This window comes from Copadichromis virginalis, linkage group LG15, assembly GCF_057382275.1.
Source record: "Copadichromis virginalis isolate Kocher_CV1m ecotype Utaka linkage group LG15, C_Virginalis_male_GT1.1, whole genome shotgun sequence".
In the NCBI taxonomy this organism is placed as follows: Eukaryota; Metazoa; Chordata; class Actinopteri; order Cichliformes; family Cichlidae; genus Copadichromis; species Copadichromis virginalis.
This window is the reverse complement of record NC_140632.1, coordinates 10,882,603-10,903,728: the sequence shown is the minus strand read 5'-3', so window position 1 is coordinate 10,903,728 and position 21,126 is coordinate 10,882,603. Positions and strand designations below refer to the sequence as shown.

General features: G+C 39.3%; 2 protein-coding genes across 2 annotated transcripts in view; both read right to left on the bottom strand.

Annotated features, from left to right (window-relative positions):
* gpr6 (G protein-coupled receptor 6) overlaps window positions 1-215 on the bottom strand; it is a 2,449-nt gene extending 2,234 nt beyond the window's left edge. Inside the window, exon 1 of the mRNA XM_085433550.1 lies at window positions 1-215. This exon is cut by the window's left edge and continues 44 nt beyond it. The gene's annotated coding sequence lies outside the window, so the exon portion shown is untranslated.
* An 8,781-nt stretch (window positions 216-8,996) lies between these two features.
* The window catches only part of fig4a (FIG4 phosphoinositide 5-phosphatase a), a 56,217-nt gene continuing 44,087 nt past the window's right edge, over window positions 8,997-21,126 (bottom strand). Inside the window, exons 22-24 of the mRNA XM_085431874.1 lie at window positions 20,799-20,887; window positions 14,910-14,984; window positions 8,997-10,011 (exon numbers count right to left, since the gene is read on the bottom strand). Coding sequence (XP_085288000.1) covers window positions 9,834-10,011; window positions 14,910-14,984; window positions 20,799-20,887 — 342 coding nt within the window. The 3' untranslated portion in view covers window positions 8,997-9,833. The remainder of the gene's footprint in view (window positions 10,012-14,909; window positions 14,985-20,798; window positions 20,888-21,126) is intronic.

The window sequence follows — 21,126 nt, the reverse complement described above, 5'->3', positions numbered from 1 at the left end:
TTCCTCCGAAAAACTCAGCAATGAAAACTGATGAAACGATTCCCGCTTTTCCGTCGATCTCTTCTTTTCACTCACTCAAGTGAAGCCCTCGTTTTTGCTGTGCTTCCCACGCATGGGATAGACACGCAGGGTAGGAGTGCCGTGAAGCATTGGCTGATGTTGAGCTCGGTGAGGAAGGTGAATGCGAGACGGAGGAGGAGGACCGGAGGGGACGATCGAGGGTGGCTTTAAAACGGAGTAACGTCACGGGCGGGAGGGAGAGAGAGACTTTGCACGTCTCCGTCTCTCTCTCATCGAGCCTCCTGCAGGTTCTTGCGCGCTCTCCTTACCGGAGCCTATAGAAAGCAAATTCTAAAAAGCTCGACGAAAGGCCAGTTCAGCATCCAGACTCTTCTTTTATGAAGCTACAGTGTCATGATAGACGTAGTATACAGTTTATTATTGCCTTGCCGAAGCATGCAAGGCCTCCTTTGTGAAAACAAAACAAAAACGTAATCTGTATAAAAAACCTGAATATACCTTTCAGCATTGATGGTGCCTTTCCAGATGCGCAAGCTGCCAAGTCCATAAGCACTAATGTACGATCAGAGAGTGCTGATAACAAGCTGGATGATCCCTTTCCACTTTAATCTGGGGACATGGTGTCCGTGTTTGCCAAAAAGAATTTGAGATTTTGATTCATCTGACCACAGAACAATTTTCCACTTTACTTCAGTTCATTTTAAATAACCTTTCATCCTGAGAAGAAGGGCATTATTCCTGGATCGTGTGCACACGACAGTCTGCATTTGTAGTCTGCCTTCACAAACAGTGATATCTAAAAGTTTTCCCATGCAGTCATTTCCATGGCAGACTCATGCCTGTTTTTAATGCAGTGCCACCTGACAACAACAAGCATCCAGCATTGATTAATATTAATTCTCTGGATATTTTTGATGATATTATGTACTGCAGATTATTACATTATTTAGAAAATGTTCCAAAATTTGAAGAAAGAGGCTGCTTTTGTAGATCTGTGAACCTCTAGCCATCTTTACTTCTGAGAAGCTCTGCCTGTCTAAGATGCTCTTTTTATACCCAGTCAGGTTACTGATTAGTTCCTCCTGCAATTTTCTTTTCAGAGCCTTCTTTTCAGAACCGTACACTGACTTTTGCTAACATTTTGTTGCTCCTGTCCCAACTTTTTTATCAATCGTTTTCCTGAAATGTTTAATTTTATCACTTCAAACGTTTGATTTGTTTTCTATGTTCTGTTGTGAGTAAAATATACGTTTATGAGATTATGTTTTTATTTACATTCACACAGCATTCCATTTTTTGTTTTTTATCAGTAACTGTAGCATTTATTTTGAGAAGGTACAGTTCTTGGCAGAAGTAATGGGATTTCAGTAAGCAACACTAAGACTAAAACCACGTGATCCATCCATCCAGCCATTAAAAGCAATTTCATTTAACTTTAGTTAGCATTTACATACAGTAAATCCAAACATTATATTTCTTGTAATGTTTGACTTGGAAGATTATCAGCTTAAGCACATGAAGGCAATCAACTGCCTTATTTTAGTAGTTCTGCTAGTTTCTTGGGGTTTGCAGTGTGGGGACTATAGATTTACCATCTCATTTCAGCACCTTATATGTGTTTGTGTTTACAGCAGAAACAGATCCTTCTTCGTTTTTTGTGAGCATCTGTGCGCTCTGCTTAAAAGTCACACCATTTTCCACAGTTTTTCATGTAATACTGTACTGTTATAGGTACCGAGAGTGCTGCTCTTACTCCTTTAATCATTTGGTGCAACCATCACCGTCACTTTGAATTCAGTCATTATTTTTCATACTTACCTCTGGCCGTCGTTTTTGTTTGTTACATGCTTCAGCAACCTGTTGAAAGTACTTAGAAATAACATCATTTTTTTCTGTTTTGAAACAGCAAAAACTAAAGAAAGAGTGACCATCACTCTTTCTTTAGTTTTTGAATGAAAAACTAGTCATTTGAATGAAACGTTCAAATGCTGAGCGACAAGGAAAAGTAGGGGGAGATTCATGGCAGCACAGCATAGCAATATGGTAACCAGTTTTGGTTTCCAGGCAACAGCTGTTTGGCCACCTTTTGTCAGTGGACTGGGGGCTGGGTGGGGGTGTTCTCATTCATAAGCTAAGCAGTCACATGAAGTGCCTAGTGACTCATGTCAAAGACCTAGGCAGATACCCAACAACACATGAGACCAGCAACAACAACAAAAAAAATCTCAAAATAATTTTGGATTATTTTCTTTGCCTCCAGAAAATAATTGAAATACCAAAGATGGAGGCATCAAGCAGCTGAACCTTTGGTCTATTTTGGGATAATTACCAGGAATATGCTTCTCAAAAAAATATCATGCTTTTATTTCCCCCCTATGAGTGCTGAGAGGTTTCAGTGTAATGAGACACCTGCTATTAGGGACGTAACAACATGGGGAAAAAACAGGGCTTTACATAAAAAGTCTTCAAACCAGCTCATTTCAGGAAACAAATGTTAACCGTAGGCAGCCCCCCACCCACTCCTCCAGCTCGAGGAGGCAAACAGCCGTGCTCTCGTTTTAAAAAGCACGCTCCTGATCGCACATGCTCGTACGTACACAAACGCACAGGCACACGCAGTGACTCAGACCTCAATGTAAGGCCGTTGTAATGATATTCACTTACATCATGTGAGGTGAGCTGAGGAGAGAAAAGAAAGAAGATGAGAAAAGTTCATTAACATTCATTTGTGGTTGAAAAGGCTGATAAGACATTTGGCTGGAGGGAGATAAGTGGAAGTAGAAGGTGAGGCGCTGATAGAAAACAGGGATAAAACTGTGACAGATGAAGGGAGGCACTGCAGGGACGTAACACCTCAATTTACTCATAAACTTGAACTAGTTCTGACAAGAAAAACAGATGCAACCTTTACCCACAGGCTCTAACTCAAAGAAAAAAAAAATCACCCACATATCAGATAAAGATGGCTGACCTGCCGTTCTGTACCTGTTCCTCTGGAGATGTCAACATGACCTTCATGTTACGGTAATTACGTGTTGCTAATGGTCCTAATCAGATGAACTGTAAACACAGCATTAAACCATAAATCGGAGTGTTCCTGCTTTTAAAAAAAGGAATGAGCAGATTTATCGGTTGTTTTCTTACTGTTTCAAATAAGCATTTGGTTAACGTTTAATATTAATTTTAATAAAAAACAAAATGTTCCTGAAGCATTTGTTTCAATAACATTTCTACCTCCCTTTGACTTCTTGGTACATAGTTTCAAATTAGCGGTACAAATCCAATCCTGTGATTTGGACTGGACCCTTCGACAATGTTCTGGGCTCCACGACATTGGTGAGACCGCTTTTCGTCTTTACAGATAATTTTGCCCAGACTAAAGAGGAGAGAGATTTGATTTGGCTCGCTATCAGCTCTTACTTACAAATCCTACATCTCTAATAGTGTCGGGTTGCATTTATGCCTATGGAATTGTCAGCTTGCACATCTGGAAAGGCACCATCAATACTAAAAGGTATATAGAGGTATTAGTGCAACATATCCTCCCATCTAGATGACATCTTTTTCAGAGAAGGCCTTGCATGCTTCAGCAAGAAAATGTTAAACCACATACTGTATTTGTTAGAATAGCATGGCTATGTAGGAGTAGAGTCTGGGTGCTGAACACGGCTGCCCCAACCCAGATCAAACAAAAATGGGACAACTTTCCTGTCTCAAAATTCCAGCAGGTGGTCTCCTCAGTTCCCAGATGTTTACAGAGTGTTGTTTAAAAAGAGATGATGTTACACGGCAGTAAGTGCTGAAACATTGCTGTTGTGAAATTCAAATTGCCTATATTAATTTATTTTGTTACTCCTGCTCTGCCTGCGGCCCCTATTTTTTCTAACGAGGACTGTGAAAATTTTATGTCTTTTCTGCTTGCAAAAATTCGTAACGTGAGAATGAGTTTTACACACTCACCTGTTATCTCAATCTCTACCCCATCCCGGCCCATTATCTTGGATACTTTCTCTCTGGTTTCACTACCTGAGCTAGTGAAATTAGTGAATTCTGTGAAAGCATCCTCCTGTTCACTTGACATTATACCTGCATCATTATTCAAAAATGTCTTCCAGTCTATTGGTCCATGTGTGCTCACTTTCATCAACTCTTCACTGGCATCTGGTATAGTTCCGGTTTATTTTAAAAACGCTGCTATTCTCCCACTTTTAAAAAAACCTCAGCTTGACTCCTCTCTTTGGAGCAGCTACAGACCTATCTCTAAGTTACTGTTAATCGCTAAGCTTCTAGAAAAGGTTGTGGCTAGGCAGCTTATGGCAGCTCTGGACAAACATGGCATTTATGATAAGTTTCAGTCCGGTTTTCGTCAATTTCACTCCACGGAGACAGCTCTTCTTAGGGTCTCAAGTGATATCTTGATGAATAATGATGCAGGAAAATGCTCTGTTCTACTCATGTTGGACCTCACATCAGCTTTCGACACAGTTGACCATCACATCCTCATTGAAAGGCTGAAAAAATGGGTTGGTGTATCTGGAACTTGTTAAGAAATCAGTTTTACCCCAGTTCTTTTATTCGTCGAGGCATCCAGAGACGGCACCGGAACTCAGTAGTCATTTCACAAAACCATCTTTATTCATCTTCATTTAAGCATGCACTTCTAGAAGGGAAGACGAGGCCGGTGTGTCCCTCTGCAAATCTTCACTCCTTTGTCTGTGTAACACAGTTTTGTAGGGGCGACCCTATCATAAAACCCCCACGGTGTGCTGCAAACTCTGTGTCTGTGTCTATGTGCACGAGCACATGAATGCCTACATGTGCGCGTTCCCACGTGTCTATGTGAGTGCTCGTGTGTGACTGTGTACGCATACCTGTGTGTATGTGTGTGCACATGAGTGAGTGTGCGTGTGGATGTGTGTGCGTGACAGTTAAAACACTGTGGGTGTAGGTGACTCCCTAGGTCATAAAACCCATCTCCCTTCCAGACCACAGTTATCCAGTTACAAATGTTGAGACCCCCACCCAAACATTCTCTGGGGAATTTCCACTCAGCATTAACTCCTCTCTGTTTTACTTTCACAGTTGAAGTGGGGGAGGGGTCTCCTACAATCTACTCCTAAGTTCACAACACAGTGAGGCCTTTATTATATTGAGGGCAGGGTCAGTATCTCTACTATAGTTCTACATTCTATGATAACACATTTCTAAACTCTAAAATAAGCTAAACATTCCTACAAACTGCATTAGAGTGGTTCTCTTATCTCCATCACTGATACTTTTCTGTGGCAGTCTCCGATTTTAGGTCATCCTCTACCTCCCTTACTTATGGTGTCCCTCAAGGGTCAGTTTTGGGGCCTTTATTGTTTTATTTATCTTCTCCCCCTCCAGCATATAATGGGCTCTTTTGAGGACATTTCTTATCACTGTTATGCTGATGACATTCAGTTGTACGTTTCTTTTATGCCCGAGGATTTATCTAAGCTTCAGCGTCTGAATGATTGCTTAGATTTGATCAAACGTTGGATGGCTGCAAATTTCCTCCAACTCAACGAGGGGAAAACCGAAGTCCTCGTATGCGCCCCTGATAGGTTTCTATCGCAGATAGTGAAAGCCATTGGTCCTCTCTCACTTTATGTTAAATCCTCTATCAGGAATTTAGGTGTCACCTTTGACTTGAGTCTCACATTGGATGGGCATGTGAAATCTCTGGTTCGGTCTTGTTTTTATCATTTGAGAAATGTGGCTAGGCTAAGCCCGGTTTTATCTCGCTCTGAACTCGAGATTGCTATACATGCATTTATTTCGTCACACTTGGATTATTGTAATTCGCTGTTTATGTGTCTAAGCAAAGGTTCTCTGGATCATCTGCAGGTTGTGCAAAACGCTGCAGCTAGACTTTTGACAAAATCCTCCAAGTACTCACATGTGACACCGTTATTATCTCAGTTACAATGGCTTCCTGTTAAATTTAGAGTTGATTTTAAGATCCTGGTCTTGACCTACAGAGCTGTGCACGGACTGGCACCTGCCTACATCTTTGATCTGCTACAGCCTTATGTCCCTAGCAGGTCTTTGAGGTCATCTGATCAGGGCTTACTTGCTATAAAAAATACTAAGAGGAGGACTAAGGGGCATAGAGCTTTTGCCACTGTGGCCCCTAGACTGTGGAATTCTCTCCCTCAAGCATTAAGAACTGTGGACTCAGTAGCTGTTTTTAAAAAACAACTCAAAACTCACCTTTTTAAAACTGCTTTTGGTTAATTTTTTGCCTGTTTTATTTTCTCTTTTTAAATCTTTTTATGACTTGTAAACTTATGTGCAGCACTTTGTGACTCTGTCTTGAAAGGTGCTATATAAATAAAAATTTATTTATTTATTTATTTTTTGGTAAAACTGTTCATTTCCTAAGTTTATCTGATGTGTTTTATGTTCTACTCTTAAACTATTGCAATGCAATTTGCAAATTATTTTAACTTTTGATTGGACTATGATTACATCATTTTCAGAACTGGCATTGTATAACTCAACCCCATAGGCTGTATTCAGATTTAAAGTTGTGCGTAAATAAAGTGGTTAAAAAATTAGGTGCGTGCTATTCTTCTTGTTTAGACTTCAGTAGACTGAGTCAGCTCTTCGTGTTGTTTCATTCCTGTTATTTTCCTAGTGAATGTTGCTAATTGCTAATAAAGCTATTTAGTCAGCACTAGCCTTAGTCATAGACTGTAATTAAAACAGCCACCGTGATGTCAGCCCACTATATTTTTAAGCCTCATCAATAGGTATCAGACACCGCCATGTTGGTTCTTTGCAGCCAGAAGATATTAAATTTAGAAAAGAGAGCACAATGCCAGTCTGTTGCAGGGCTAACACAGAGAGACAGGCAGCCATTCACACTCCCTCTCACACCTGTGGGCAATTTGAAATCACCAATTAACCTAACCCTACCTATTGCACGTTTTTAGACTGTGGGAGGAAGCCAGAGGACCCAAACACAAACACAGGGAGAACGTGCAAAGTAACGAAAAAAAAGAACAGTGATTACCTCCACAGTCACCTCATCTCAATCCAGAAGAGCACCTTTGGGATGTGGTGGAACAGGAAATTGGCATCGTGGATGTGCTGCAGTTCTGAAGGCAAAAGGTAAACTATCCACAGAGACTAAGGCCTGGCTTTTTAATGCTGTTGTGCATTTTAATATGGGAGCCTACGAGGATCAACTTTACGATCAAGCCTGTAGCTGCCATTTTCAGGTCTGGAAGTTGCTACTTGGCAATGGCTAACAACTTCCCATAGCCCTTTTGTCTAGATATTTGGTCATGCCTAATCTCACAGGGACCTAGATGGATATGGCTATCAACATTTTTTTTTTTTTTTTAAATATTACAGTCTATAGTTCATTTCTATAGTTGTCTAAGGACAACTGTCTCTTAGACTTGTGCAGATTTTGAACAATCAACAAGGCAACAGGCAAGAATTCTGTTTTAAAGGCAAAACGTATTCACATCAAAGCATTTTTTAAAACTAACATGCCTGCACGAGATCTGTGAGGATTCACTGGCACGCATATAAAGCCTTCACATATCTGTTGGCCTTGAATTAAAAGTTTGTAAAACTAAAAAGTTCAGTGAATGTAGAATCTTTATAAAGCACATAATACTCGGGACAAGAAATGTTGAGTGTATAAAAAAAAAAAAAAAAACCAACAAAGCATGAACACTTTTTATAATAAACTTTCCACAGCTGTTATTCTTAGCAAAACCCAGTGACACTGTAGCATTGAAGGTAAGGACAAAGCCTCCCTCATGTCCCTCTTGTGGTCTTGTGAAGGCAACAATGTGAAAAGACTCCAAGAGTCTCCTGCAAGGTGGGATGTGTCATTATCGGACTGTATCATGGATATTTATAGCACATATTTAACAATTTCCAGTGTACCCATGGAAGGTGTGCAGATACTGAAGATACATCCTTCCTCTCGTTCTCCTCCTCGTCGTTTATTTCTTAAAATATAGAAGAAAACATTTTTCGCCTTTATTTCCTCTGCTTTCTTTGTCACATCACATGCTGAGACAGCCGGCACCTCCTCCCCTATTCACAGACTCACGAGGCAGTGATGCTGAGACCAGTGGCCAGTCAGTACATTTACTGAATGTGTATGTGCATTGCTGGGAAGCAGTCCTTCATCACGTTTGCCATTTTTTTTTTTGACACCCGCAGTCAAAGGCCAAGCGCTAAAAGAGTGAGCAGAGAGTGAAAACAAGCGCGAGACAGAAAAAAGGGCAAAGGCGGTGCAAGATGGGGGGGGGGGAAGAACCAAGAAGAAGTCACTACAGGAGAGTGGGAACACTTATAAAAGGCCACGTGAAAGCAGCAAGCGTTACAGTACTGTGCAAAAGTGTTGAGCCACCCATCATTTCTTTATCATATGCTCCAACACCACTGACTGAAATGCAACCCCAAACTGTTACAGAGCCCCCACTATGTTTTACAGATGGCACTCATGTTATACCTCTCCTGACACACGACCCATGGTTTGAACCAAAAGTTTAAAATCTGGATCTCTTTGAAATTTTTCATCACTCCATAAGACCTGTTGTTACAGTCCAGTTCTTGTGTAATTTGGCATACCTATATGCAAAGTCTTCATATAATAGTTCTTTGGGAATTGAAACCCAAACTGTTATCTTTGGTATTTGAATTATTTGATTTGAATGATGATGGCTTTAATGATGAAAGCAGTCAGGTGCATAGACTGACCTGAAAATGAGTGAATATGTAACCAAGGTCAAAAAGAGGACTTTAAAAGACCTTCTCAAAAAACTACTGTTCAAAACAACTTGTGGTACTGTCGTTTCTACCTGTACAAAGAGTGAAGTAAGATTGCAATAAAAGCTCTGGCAGCCAATAGGAAAAAGTGGAAAACTAAAAAAACAAAAAAAACCAACCCAAAACTCAAATAACATTGTCACACTGTTACTTTGTTACTAAATACAATTTTATTGTAGAACTAATGTACACAATGATTATCTGATCTGAGCATTTATGCAACATAAATTAGTGTGTGACTTTGTAAACTGGTGGCAAGGTTTGAAAAAACAAAAACAAATCAAATATCAAGCTATCACTGCTACGTTTTTCTGTACAGATCGTTAACAACACAAGAAGACAGTTTATTTAAATTAACCAGTGCACTCTTCAATACAGGACAAAACCCCCCTATTTTTAAATAATGCAAAAAAAAATCTCAAAAGGCACTTTAAAAATGGTAAAGCTTAAACTGTTTAACAAAAGGAATGCAACACATCTGAGGAGGAGAAATTTCCAGGTTGCTGAAGAAATAAAAAAATTAAAAAAAACCCTCAAAGGAAAGACAAGGACATGAACATGTCCTGACCTCACAGACTATAACGACTGGCTTGTAAGTGCCCGACTCTTTCAAACCCCTGAACTCCAGTCTGTGATGCAGTTTAATGTGTGCACAGTTTTGAATGATAAATCTAACATTCAAAGTATTTCAATTTTGAATGACGCTTGTGGATCGCAAAAAATAAAAAGACTTCTATAAAAAAAAACAAAAAACACCTTTCTTCAGTTCAAGTAGAGGCCAAGCGGAGTTCTCATGCACTGTTATCTTTGTTTTTTTTTTTTTACAGCCTTTACCATAGAAAACCCCCCACATCAATTTCAAATAGAACATTTTATTTTGCATTTGTTTGTAGTAGCAAACATGATTAATGACGACGAAACATCTTCAGCAGCTGATCGTGCTTCCCATTCACACTGGTAACAGAGATCCAGTCTGTATTATCCGTGTCTCACATATATCTGTTTTTGATGTATTCCCTGTACATCAACATGTCCTCTCTGCACAATGCCCTCACCTGGCCCTGACCGGTCATCACATGGCCCTCAAATACCTCCTGGCTGTTTTTGCCCACCTGTGGAGGTAAAACTGCATAGATGCTGTCCTCTGGGAAGCAGGACACTGGCTCTCTAAGAGAGAAGGAAAAGAAAAATGGGAGAGAAGCATGTGTGATTGGTGTATCACCATATACATTAACTTTAGGCAAATCACGTGGCTTAAGACAAGGCAAAAACAAGAGGTGGAAACAACACGAGGAGGGTGAAGATGAGTGCTTTCACAGCAGTATTACTCATATTTTCCAAAAACTAGATTTTAAAGCATGTCTTACCATCTTCTGGGTGAATTATCAACTGCGTGCTTGTCAAGTCATCTATTCAGTTAGGCTTCCAACAACAGCTGAGGCCTGAGTGAGAGGCTGTTTAGACACATGGCTGCATTTCAAATGGCACCTGCCTCATGATGGGCTGTTTTCAAAGGCACAGCGGAGGCTCTCGGAAGCCTTGAGATAAATTATGAGCTGTGGAGGATGTTGTAGCCATAGAGTATATGGCTACAACCCCCCCCAAGGCTGCTGTGTAAGAATCCTTAATTACACAGACTAGTCAGTAGTGCTGAAGGTAAAAAATATCTCTAGGCCAAGTTGAGAAAACAAATAGCATTTTTGTTTTGGGGCTTTTTATTGCAAAATGTGGAAAATGAAAACTACTGACTGATGCATTCATTCATCATAAACTGAGAAACCGCAATCCGTTACAATTCACTGTTTATTGCCCGTAAAATAACAAATATGACCGTGACCCTTAGGCGCAATCTGGGCGAAAAGCCCCGTGATGATTACTGTGTGTAAGTTTGATTAAAATCTGCCCAATGCAGCAGGAGGAGTGATTCCTGTGGCACAGATTCATCAGAACTTTGAGTGGATTTTACACACACACCTGAGACTTGCTGGAGAGATCTGACTCTAACAAGTCTCACTTGTTTCACAGCCTGCTACACAAAGAAACCGGTGCTGTTAGATGAGGTTAGAGGACAATATGTTTGATTGAAAATGAACTTCACAGTTTGCAGTGTGACTTAATACGACTATAAAGAGGTGGTGCTGGTGTTCAAATAAAGTTCTTATGAGATATTGATGTTGGCAGTTTAAATATGTGCATTTAATAATGAAAAGTGAAGCAATATTGATTACTGGTATATTTTTCAGATATATTTTCCTTTTAAATTTGAGGTTGTTTTTTTTTTTAATAAATTTGCCTCTTTTATCCTCTTAAAATTTGCTATTATTTCCTTGTAAAACTATCATCTTGAAAATATTATTTTAAACTTTCACTAGCCCTAATACATTGTCACATGAATAGTGCTGATATTAGTTAAACAAGCAAGAAATTTGATAAGTTGCGTGTACAGAGCTGGAAACATGGGTCACAATTTGGCTATTTTCAAACTTATTCAAACAGTATTGACAAGATTTGTGAATTTTTATTAGAAGCAGACCTTTTTTTACCCATAAAAATAATTTTTATTTCTTACTTTCTTGTTCACATAATATAAAGCAGAAGTATAATGTGTCTACAAACTCCTACAAACCATGTGAGCAACACTGAAAACATTTCAAGTAAATATGTTTGTGTTTTCAAATATTTCAAACTTCATCTTCTGGCCTGTTGAGCTTACTATTACTGTATAAACTGTTTAATGTCTGTAATTTGTACATTACATTTGCCTTATTATAAGACAACTTATTTTAGAGCATAGAAAAGCCTCAATTATACCTTCCACATGAGTCTGCTACAGTCCAAGTGATATAAATTTCATCATCAGCATGAAGGTCCATACAGATATCCACGTGCCAGCCTATTGTTTGTTTACACCACGTGGATTTGTCTGTGGAGGATTTACAGCGCACCAACGATGCATACACCTCAGGCGGCGAACTTGAAAGTAGTGTAAAAGGAATGATTACTCGGCCATTGAGCCCCCAGCTGTCCGTGTTCGAATTTGCAACGGAGTACAGTCAGGTCTTAAGGTCAAGACCTTCCAATACTGAAGACAGAAATCAAACAATCTTCCCATGAGCAACACTTGCCCCGGTGGTGCCGAAAAGTTCTTTTTAATGGGTAGAAACCTTAGAAACCAGATTCATGGTGGGCGGCCATCTGTCCTAACCAGCTGGGGTGAGAGGAGAGCAGAGGAAGAAAAGAGGGCCATTAATCTCTACACCTCACTGATGTTTCTCAACAGGAATGGGCTACAGTATTCATTTCTTTTCCATTTTTATCTCCGTCACTTGAGTCATCTTTGGCTGAGCCTGATGGATCAATAGAGGAACATAGAGGGAGGTGACACTCTAAAAGGCTTCTAACAGTGACAACACGTTTGGGGTGCTGTAACATCTTAGAATAGCACTGTTGCACAACAACAGACACACCTGTAGCACCCTGCGGGCCTGACACGAGGATGACAACAATGGCTGGATGGACTACTGAAAGGCCAGAGAGAAAGACAACGTAGATGAAAAGGTTTGATTCCCTGCTGATGGAGATTTCCTAAAAGAAAATATTGATACTTCTGCCACTTTTGTAAGATAAATTACAATTTTTCTCCTGTTCTGTAAGAAGGGATACATACAAGAAACTTTCACATTTAAAAACGGTTCACACACCAAAGACATACTAGAAACACATCAGAGGCATGTCTTTCATCATCCTTGAATTTTCCTCCTCCAAGTTGATTACATGTCCCCACTGTGTCTTTGTCAGCCTCTGTCAGTCTTCCTCTAAGTGACCATTTCTTGTCCATATCCTCTTCAGTTCCACATGACCATCAAACTTAGTCGATCCGAATGACAACCGATCTGGTTTTCTAGGAAATTACTGGCAATGATAACGAGTCGCATTCATGGTCTTCTTAGAAAACTGAAAGTGAATACCTTCCTCACCTCTCACCCATGCATTCAAACATAACAAGGGAAAGAAAACTAATTCATGAAATTTCTATCCACTTTTGCACTTTTTCATTCTGTAAAAAGGTATCATTTCTATAATGTCTGTTGAACAATACAACCGCTACCAATTCCCTCTGATGCAGTCTCTAAGCCATTTTCCCTTCAGGAACATTTGCTTAATAATCAACGTGTCTCAAAGTGTTTTTTTATTTTCCTGAAGCGAGGTTTTACTACCTTTTTTTTGCTGTTTTTTTTACTACAACTGCAAGGAGCTCCCTCCACCTCCCTCCCTAATCTCACTGCAAACATCACAGTCGACAGTGACTCCTGCCTGACCTCATCTGCCAGGCTGTCCATGACCACTGCCAAGAGGGGTTCAGTGTCCTGCACCACAATTAAATATTTCATCACATGCTTCCTCATACAGTACCATAGCTCTTCTCTTGGTATCCTATAAAATCCTTTCACATGCTTTCCAAAATGACACATTACAGCTCTTTCTGATCATCTCTGTACTTCTTCATCAAAACTTCTAAATATGTAAAATTTGAAATCTCTAAACTAAACCGTGTCTTAGAGCCAACTGTGAGTTAGTATGGACTCTGCCTGCCAATCGTCACAAATTAACAAGTCATATCTCGTTTGTATAATCCATAAAAACATGATTAAAAACATCAATCTGTGATTTCTGCTTTGGGAGGCTTTGGATGCTGAACTAATGGAGATTTGTTATAGGTAAATTGTCTTACTATAAACAGAAAGACAATTTTTTAAAAGAGAAAACAGCGGCTGAAAGATGGGAATTTTCCATGTACAACATATATGAAATTGGGAAGGCGAGTGCGGGAGTTATTTATAGTTACTCTTGCCAGGACAAAAAAAATTTGTATTTACTTGATTCAAAATGAGTAAGTAATTTTAGGGGGTTGTAAAGTAATTTTAGGGGGGTTGTAAAGCTGTAGCTTTTCCACATGATTTGATTTCTTTACACACAGGAAAAAATCCAAGTGAACTGCAAGCAAACCAAAATGTATCATTACAGAATATTCAGTCTGCTTATTGGGCATATATGTCTAGGGTGCGAGCAGTAAATACAGTAAGAAGGTGCTGTGTTCTGATCTACTGCATAAAATGAAGAATTCCTGCTCATGTCACAGATGGTTGCTAATAGATACAGACCCCAGCACATCGATTGCGCCTTGTTGCATCCCAGAACACAAAGCACATGTAGCTACAGGAAGTTTTTTTTAGCTCAAACTTGCAATGTATACCTGGTAGTAGGTTTGGAAAGGGGTCAAATCAAGTTCACAGAATCACAGACTGCTCTGGAGTTCATTTGGGACCACACAGGGGCCCCCTCCTCCAAAGGGTCTTAGTGTGGTTGTTTTGGCTCGCACTTACATGCGATTACAGTGTTCAAATCAGCACAAATGGACTGCGCCAGAGTTCGATTTAAACAGACTAAAAACTGGAGGTGCGCAAGGACCATCAATAAGTTTAAATGTTCAAACAAGTTTTTTGCACTTTCACAAGAAGACAAAACCTAGCAGGTATGAATGTTGATATATAAGAAGCCATCATGTAAGAAAATCACAAGTGCATGTAGAGGAGGAATTTGTTTCTAAACTGATTTATGTGTTTGCACAGGTGTGTGTGCATGCATGCCTTACAGCTCAAAAGACAGCTCGACAAAAACATCTTGTGCGTTTCCATGGCTGCACATTGCCATCACACGTGTGGTTGAACTTTGAATCTGGCTGAGGGATAAAAAAAAAGGGGGAAAAAAAACCAAACAAACACCATCTACGGTAAAGAGTGGACTGTCTGGGAAATAGCGTGTATGCAAAGAAGTGAAGAAACATATGACAATTAAACAGTGCGCAGCTAGAAGCCTCGACTGAGACCACTTAGTAGTGCAATCCTTCTCCCAAGGCTAGTGAAAATGTTGAGTGCTTTATAAAAGGGGTCATTTATAACTGCAAACCAAGAATACAATACCATACATTACACGTGAGCCAGGTTTATTGAGTTTGAGTACATGTGGCTTTTTTCCCCTTTTTTCTATTAATATGTTTTACTCACAGACAGATGATGTTTGCCGGGTTTATGTGTTCAGTTCTCTCCACTCTGTGCTGGCTCTCACCCAAGTGAGCAAACCTGCAGGAAAATACAAAACATAATACAGAGAATGAATGATATTTCTGCAAAATAAGCCAGTAGTGTAGGTGTGCATTGCTTACAAATGCTTCTGCCCTCTTCATCGTGAGCGGAACGATCCAAATAACCCTAATCTGTAATAGGGTCGTTATGGCTCTACCGAATGCTTTCAATTTAAGGCTTCATACTGTCTTCAGTGTTCAACTTGTCTTCTGAGATCTCTAATATTTAGATCTCACCATCATCAAATCACAAATTTCCCTGTAGGTCATTTTTCTCTCACAAAGACTCAATAATATGCAACTGCTGAGTCCCCCTCTGGCTGTTGCTTATGATTTTTAATATTAATGCATTGATTAGCAGAGCACTGGCTGCAGCCACCATCTTTGGAGCAGTTTCAACTTCAATAATGAATGCAATTTCATTCTCATTATGTGCCACTGTAGTAGGAGAATATGAACAGCATTCTTCACTGCAATTTGAATTGTGTGTGTTTTTTAAGGTTTACTCCCTTGCTTTAGTCACCCAGTATAAATGTGACTGCCATCGAAGTGCGATGAGACAGAATACAGACCTAAGTCAGTGAAGATGTTAAAATAAATAAATGTTTTGGTAACAACTAAATGTCAGGACCATTTTATTTATTGTTACGTTAACTACCTAACTTATTAGAAATTGCTCATACATTCTCGACCAATGCCACATTTCTATGTAATGCATATGCTGTATTTTAAATGTATGCATCAGTTTCAGTGTTTTGGTGTGTGTGAGACTGATTCATGATGTTTATGACATTCAAATGTTTGATTTTTCCATGTCATTCTGATCTATTCAAGCTTTTTTTGTTTTCATTTCTACATTGCATTTCTCTATCCGGTCGTTAAGTCTGACGTCACTAGCCGTGTCTGGGCCTAAACGCCGCTGCAGGTCCATATATCAAACGATCACTATGGCATTACTGAGAGTTGAAAAACTGTCTGAAGTCTTTCATCTTTAATAAAATCATCAGCGTTCTGCTCTACCAGGTGTAACAATTGAGTTTAACATCCAGGCATCCATGAAAACGGAATTTATGAAATTTAACGGAGTTAGGAGCTAGCAGGAGGTTAGCTTGCTAGCTTCTATCTAAATACAATATAGCATGTTCTGACTGCGGGGCTTTGGAAACAAATTAAAACGTACAGCTCTGTTATCACTTCCAACATAAATGAAGACAGAAAACTAAACAGCAGTGACGTTTGTAAGGTTACTGAAGTTTGGCTAGCTGGTATATAATGATGTGCTACATGACCGCTAACGACACAGCTATGTTAGCATAATATAAACAAGCTAACTTTTTTTCCACTCGATAAAAGTTAACGTGAGTGTTCTCGGTGGTCAGGAACAAATGTAATCGCATGGCAGGATGCTGTAAAAGGACCAAACTTCAGCTAGGAGAACAACTGAGATAATCCATCCACAATATGAGGTTAGTCATTCATTGCTGCATGGGCTGGGCTGTAGTTACATCCTAAGGTTTTAAAAACTGAGCTTAAATAAATGATTAGCGGTAATAAAAGCCGAGGGAGGTCAACAGTGATCACTGACTGTTTTAGGAGCTTTTTGAGATTAAATAGAAGAAAATACATAACATTAAACATGTTAACAACACAAAAGCCATATTAAACGCAGACTACTTTAGGCCCGGAAGTAGGATTCGTCACGTCATCACTTAACGACCGGATAGAAGTGCTGAAAATTAAGTTAATCTGATTGGCAGTCAAGTCAAGTAAATTGTTTTTTTTGTGCTGCAAGTAGTTTCATCTACTTGGTGACAGAGTAAAAATAGGATGCCATGGGTTGTAGCTCAGAGGTCATCTACTGATTGCAAGGTTGGTTGTTTGTGAATGTTCAATAGAAAGCATTGAAAAAAGTGCTTGTATGAATGGCTGAATGAGGCATACAGTGTAAAGTGCTATATAAAAATCATTTACCATTCAACCTCTTTGCAACTAGAAAAAAATCGGTGATTGCATTTCATTTTTTTGCTTTTGCGACTGATTGCAAGACCAACTTGCAACTTGACCAACAATCACTCAGAAACATTTTGAAAGGTTCATAAACAACTGCTGCCTCATTTATGAATGCAAACAGGTCGCCAAAATGTTGCAATTAGTCAGAGTCAGTGTGTAGGAATGAGGGCACCTCTTTGAATCAGCAGACTCAATGAGCTGCCAACTGTTGTATTTTGATTACACTGCAATATGAAAGTAAGGTTGCTGAACACTTATATCATTTCGCAATTAAACGTCCATCTTACTTTAACATTTGTATAAGAATTTCAGTTATTGGTCAAGTTTCTGTTCAATCTGAATTTCTATGTACGCAAACTGTAACAGTTGCAAATTTTGCAAAGTTACCACACTGTTATATCAGAACAAGATTGTGTTTAATTCCCAACTTGACTCCATTCAATCTGATAGCAAACTGACCATCTAATTGCCAGATAAAAAGATAAAATAAAATAGTGAGGCGTGGCTAAAAACTATTGCACAGCACAGTACATGAGAGGATGAAAGCTCATGTTACATATCTTCTGATATAATAAACACATAGCATGTATGGCCCCCATTGCTTTAATGACAGCTTGGATGTGAGCTCACATAAACTCAAGAAGTTTGTCTTATCTTAAATTGAGGTTTTGCACAATGTTCCAAAAATCTTCCATTTTTTATCCAATGGGTTCCAGGTCAGGTGTCAGGTGCCCATTGGTATTTTATGGTCTTCAGCAGTTCTTGCAATGCCTTGAAGTGTGTTTGAGGTCTGCAGTCACATGGTCTTTTCCAAACTATAATGTGCACTTACTCTATAAACAGCAAAGATTCTCTTAAAAGAATAACTATCCACCATCTACAGTTCTACTTCAGTCATCCTCTTTGGATTTAGGACAGCAGTGTGAGGGGGAAAAAGCTATCAAAGCTTCATCCAATGATCATTCTGTATAAAACGTGCTGTAAGCTTCCAAAGAACAGACAGACAGTTGTGTTCAGATTCAAAGCCTGCTGATGGCTATTCACTGTGTCCTAAATCAGTGTTGGCAGCAAACAGGGAGAAAGTACAAAATGAAATAGAAAGGACTTGCAGAAAAGAGAAGGAAGGGAAAGGTGGAGAAAGAATAGTGAGGTCAGAGGCGTGATAAACCCGCCTGGTTGATGCTTGTTTTCAGGATGACCCATATCACCCTGAGGGGGTGGCTGCCTGTTCTGCCCCTGTGTCTTGAACACTGCGTTGTTCTGACTGATAATATTAAGTGCCTCATTCAGGATAAAGTAGACTTCATAGATTTTACTACTTTTATTGAGCAGCATCCGCAGGTGAAAATATCAGATTGTCCAATACTTTGACATTTGACCTGAATGTCTGTCGTTGACGCTAAAATAGTAAATTAGGAAGCTAAACCTTTTCACTTTAACATTCCAGCAGTGCCTAGTCATCTTATGACTAGAATAAAATTAGGACAGCAACCTTCTTGCAACCAGAGCTGTTGAATGGAAGACTCCGTTCACTTCAATTGACCATTTTTTCATTTTTATAGCAATGGCGGATCATGGTCATTCTGAAAGGTAGCAAGAATTGCTAGCCGTGGCATAGAGCTATAAAAGAACAGAAGTTTGAGATGCATTTCTAAAAGGTAGGAAGTTAAAAAAGAAAAACTATTTGAAGGCCATATGACCCACGTGACGACCCCAAACCCTTCAATCGGGCACTGATTGTAGTATCAGTAACTAAAGTTTGAGGGTTTGAATCATGATTTTATGATTAAACACGTCCCCTAATGGGACACAATCTGTCTCCAAACAATCACAGCCCAGCTTGACTGACTGCAGTCGCTCTCAGATTATCAAAGATTTGCAAATAATTGTTGTTTAATATATACACACAGATTATCACCATGGTACAACCCATCTGAGGTAGTATGTGCTGATGTTGACTACTAGTCTCTTTGCAATGTGGGAACTGACTCAACTGCTTATATTCCTAAATGAAAGCAGGGCTGCCGAGCACTTAAGTCTTTTTACAGTTAAATCGCCATCCTACAGCAACTACATCACTATTTGTTGAGGAATTCAGTAACTCGCAGACTGCAGATGCAAACATGACCCCTTTCACTTGCAAACTGATAGCAGAATGACAGAATAGTCTCTCTGTCTTATTGGCATTTTATTGCTGTCTTGATGCACCAAAACTTTGAAGAAAAAAAAACATTTCAGAGGCAAAGAGACTCCAAATAGCAATAATTGTATCTCCAACCACAGTTTTTCTTAGTGTGACTGAAGCATTAATGGACTAATGGAAACATTTTCATTTCATTACGCAGTCCAGATTTGCAGCTCAATCTTTTAATATAAACATTAGCCTCCTAAGACCTGAACTCTTTCACGGCATGCATTTTAAATTTTTCTTGGCCATTTGAGTTGATTGGGACCTGATGAATGTAAAAACAAAGAATTACCAGATTTTTTTTAACCTAATTTTTGTTTCTGAGACAAATGAGATCCACGTATGGTTTTAACAGTGGCAGTATAATGTCCTCGTAAGTGGATATCAGGCCCTTGTAGAGAAAAATTAACTATTTTCGTCTAGACATCCCAAAATGTGATGTCCACACATGTGGACGCCAGGTCCTGGGAGGTTAAATGAAATTAACAGGTGGGCAGTAAACATTAGTGCCACAAAAATCAATTCACCCCCTCCCAAAAAAAAATCTGAAATGTGGTCACAATTTCTTTCTTGAGAAACTGCAAGACAATTAATTTTGGCTTACTAGCCATGTGCAAAAGTTTTATTATAAATATTATTTCTAATATTTATCTTATAAATATACAATTTCTTTGGAAGTCACATATTTTGACCACCAAAATTGAATCTGTTCCCCTCAACTCTAAGTGACAATGTAATGTAATTTTCTCCTTGTATTCCTGTCATGTCCAGTTTACAAGACTGGCACTTCACAATAATATTCCTGACGCAATCTTTCCAGTTCGACGACACCACTACACTACAGTCCAAAAGGACACACTTGTTCAGTGTGAAAAAGTGCATTCTCATCAGCTCCAAATACTCAGCGCCTTGATGCACCTGCAGTGGGAGTATTTGGATGTGTGCTGGTGCCTTTGTCTTATTTTCATTTGCGTTGTTTTTTTGTTTTCACTGTCATTACGAGGTTAGGTTCAGGCAATGAGGATGTAAAGTTTTTCACTGGGAGTGACGGGATGGACGAGATCAGATATGAGTACGTCAGAGAGACAGTTCAGGTTGAGCAGTTTGGTAACAAAATTAGAGAGAAAAGGCTGAGATGGTCAGACATGTGCAGAGGAGGGATAGCAGATATAGTGTACAAAGGATGTTGAAGATGGAGCTGCCAAGCGGTAGAAAAAGAGGAAAACCTCAGATGTTGCAAAAGAGGACACACAGAGGGTGTGACAGAGGAGGATGCTAGAGATGGGGTGAGGATAAAGGAAGATGATCCACTGTGGCAACCGCTAAAGGAAGCAGTCAAAAGAAGGAAGAGGTGATTAAGTTCAGGCAACGAAGCTATTTTGTATAGCAAAAGGTCTTTGAGTGGGAAAAATAAAGATTACCCAGTTTGCTTAAATGTTATGTCAACAGATTCTTTGATGGATGGATGGCCATCTTTAAATTTAAAGTAATATTGCTGAGATTGCGTGAGTGAAATTGTGGGCCAGTATCTGTGATATGATGACTACTGAATATATGTTATTACATATTGTTATAGTTTTCATCCCTTGTATGTAATTAGTAGCTCAGATTTACCTTTGGTAAACGAGTAGGTCATCTTCAGAGGGAAACTCAGCCAGATTGAGTCCATAAGGCTCCTTTGCCATGTGCTGCTGATAAACCTCCTGAAAATGTGAAGAGAGACACAAAAACATACTTACGCATGTGGACAAGATAGAAAAAATATTTAAAAAACAGTTTTCATAAATGTTTAATCATGGCTTTTAAATGACCGCAAAAAAAAAAAAAAGTAAGCTAGTCGACTTATAACTATAAAACCATACAGACAAGGTCATCAGGTTCAGCTGCTTCTCCCCAACAGATTCAGTAATTAGGATGGCGCAAGGAGGTTAATCTTAGCAAC